At 47.8% G+C, this 2,500-nt stretch overlaps 1 protein-coding gene across 1 annotated transcript in view; it reads left to right on the top strand.

Annotated features, from left to right (window-relative positions):
* The first annotated feature begins 1,115 nt into the window (after positions 1-1,115).
* INPP5A (inositol polyphosphate-5-phosphatase A) overlaps positions 1,116-2,500 on the top strand; it is a 215,471-nt gene continuing 214,086 nt past the window's right edge. The window contains exon 1 of the mRNA XM_085888374.1: positions 1,116-1,640. Coding sequence (XP_085744500.1) covers positions 1,575-1,640 — 66 coding nt within the window. The 5' untranslated portion in view covers positions 1,116-1,574. The remainder of the gene's footprint in view (positions 1,641-2,500) is intronic.

Below are 2,500 nucleotides of genomic sequence, written 5' to 3'. Positions count from 1 at the left end.
CGTCGTCGCACACCCAACCTGTCCACCAAGTTTCGTCCGAATCCATCCACAACTTTTTGAGATGTCTTGCTCACAGACAGACAGGTATGAAAACAAACCGGTAGGCAGATATGGGTAGTCGGCCGTTGCTAGGCAACGGGGAGGGGTCCATAGCAACGGTTCTTTCTCACACATAATACGAGGACATACCATGAACCTACCATACTAGTTTCATGTATATCTGACTCATAGTCTCTGAGATATAACGAACTTCGTTTTTTTTTATTGTTTTCGACCAGGGTTCATTCAAAGTCTATCTTCTCCGACAGTTTTCATAGGATCCGGCTGGAAATTTTTAACAATATGGCTGAATGTACTGCCAACAGTCGCTCGTGGCCCGATATTTGATTTTCGAAAAAATATTTTTTTTAATGATTTTTCAAAAATTTCAAAGTCCCGTTGCTTGGCAACGGTGGTGTCCATAGCAACGGTTCTCATTTGCACACAACTCGGTCATGGTATGAACCTACCGACCAAGTTTCATCGAAATCGCCATTATATTAACTGAAATCGCTATTTTAAATCCTGATAATAAGGGTAGAACAAATTTCCAAATAATTATTTTTTTTGAAAAAAAAATTTTTACGACGAGATCGACGACCCAACATAACTTCTGTCCACCTTTGAGTTTGCTGGTGGAGGTAACAACGATAACCGACGTTGTATTCTCGTTAATTTCAACCAAATCAATGAAGAAACGACGAGTTCCCATTCCTCCGCCAACACACGGTGAGCAATGAAACGGACGTGGACGTTTAAATTTGATTTTTGGTTAATGGGGGGTGCGGATACAGCACAGGCATGATGGCCCAAATGGCAATTCCTAATTGGTTGAAAATTAATTAAGCTTAGTAAGCTTCGCCTGTACATGCTTCATGAAAGCACGTGTTGACGTGTAGGAACTCGGCAGCAACGTTCAAAGAATGCGAAACCTCTCAAACGGCCGATCGGCTTTGTCTATTTGTCGGATAATAATGCCAAGGTTCATTGTCTCCTGGAAGCCCCGCCTACGAATGACGTCACTGCTTGCGTACGTGACCTGCGAGTGGAAACTCGGGGGGCGTGTTCTGCTCCATTTTTTACGACAACAATAATCCATTAATGCTCCACTTGCGCAGGACTCTATTATTACCTCCGATATGTGTTTAAAAGGTGGATATTAAAAAGAGTCAATCGAGGTTTTTTGTTTTTTTATTTTTAAAAAACACCTCAATATCGTCTTTGAACCGCGCCCGGCGACCCATCAACGGCGTGGCTCGTTCGGAGGCTCGCAGGAGGCATGGCAGCCAACTAGCAGGAAGTGGACGGGAATAATCGGACGCAGCCGGGCGCAAGGAGCTGCGTTTGAACGGTCGAACGTCGCGGGCTTTGGTCTCGGAATTGGCACGGACGGTGAAGCCGAGCTCCGCCGTGCGCGTCAATGTGTTCTCAACGAGGATGTAAGCGACGCACAGTCTGCCGCCACCCTGCGAGCTCTGAGATCCTCCAGTAACCTTATTAGGATCTACAGTTCATCTTCGCCCCGCTTTGGAGCGATGGCTGGAGTGTCTGGACCCCGTGTTCTCTTCCTCACCGCCAATGTCAGCTCCATCTTCGACGACGTGAGTGTACAATGCTTTTATTCGCATGGCATTCATTCCGTAGATGCAGCGCACTCCATCCAGTTGGGTTGTATGGAGTACTCTTGGTCGAAGCGCATCAACATCATCACATCATCACATCAGCATCATCACCACATCAGCATCATCACCACATCAGCATCATCACCACATCAGCATCATCACCACATCAGCATCATCACCACATCAGCATCACCACCACATCAGCATCACCACCACATCAGCATCACCACCACATCAGCATCACCACCACATCAGCATCACCACCACATCAGCATCACCACCACATCAGCATCACCACCACATGAGCATCACCACCACAGCAGCTTCATCACCACATCAGTATCACCATCACATCAGCATCACCTCCGCAGCAGCATCACCACCACATCAGCATCACCACCACATCAGCATCACCACCACATCAGCATCACCACCACATCAGCATCACCACCACATCAGCATCACCACCACATCAGCATCACCACCACATCAGCATCACCACCACATCAGCATCACCACCACATCAGCATCACCACCACATCAGCATCACCACCACATCAGCATCACCACCACATCAGCATCACCACCACATCAGCATCACCACCACATCAGCATCACCACCACATCAGCATCACCACCACATCAGCATCACCACCACATCAGCATCACCACCACATCAGCATCACCACCACATCAGCATCACCACCACATCAGCATCACCACCACATCAGCATCACCACCACATCAGCATCACCACCACATCAGCATCACCACCACATCAGCATCACCACCACATCAGCATCACCACCACATCAGCATCACCAACACATCATAACATC

This window comes from Eptatretus burgeri, chromosome 1 (assembly GCF_056783735.1).
Source record: "Eptatretus burgeri isolate ZD-2024b chromosome 1, Ebu_testis_v1, whole genome shotgun sequence".
Lineage (NCBI taxonomy): Eukaryota > Metazoa > Chordata > Myxini > Myxiniformes > Myxinidae > Eptatretus > Eptatretus burgeri.
The sequence above is the reverse complement of the archived record's forward strand: the minus strand, read 5'-3'. Positions and strand labels throughout refer to the sequence as shown.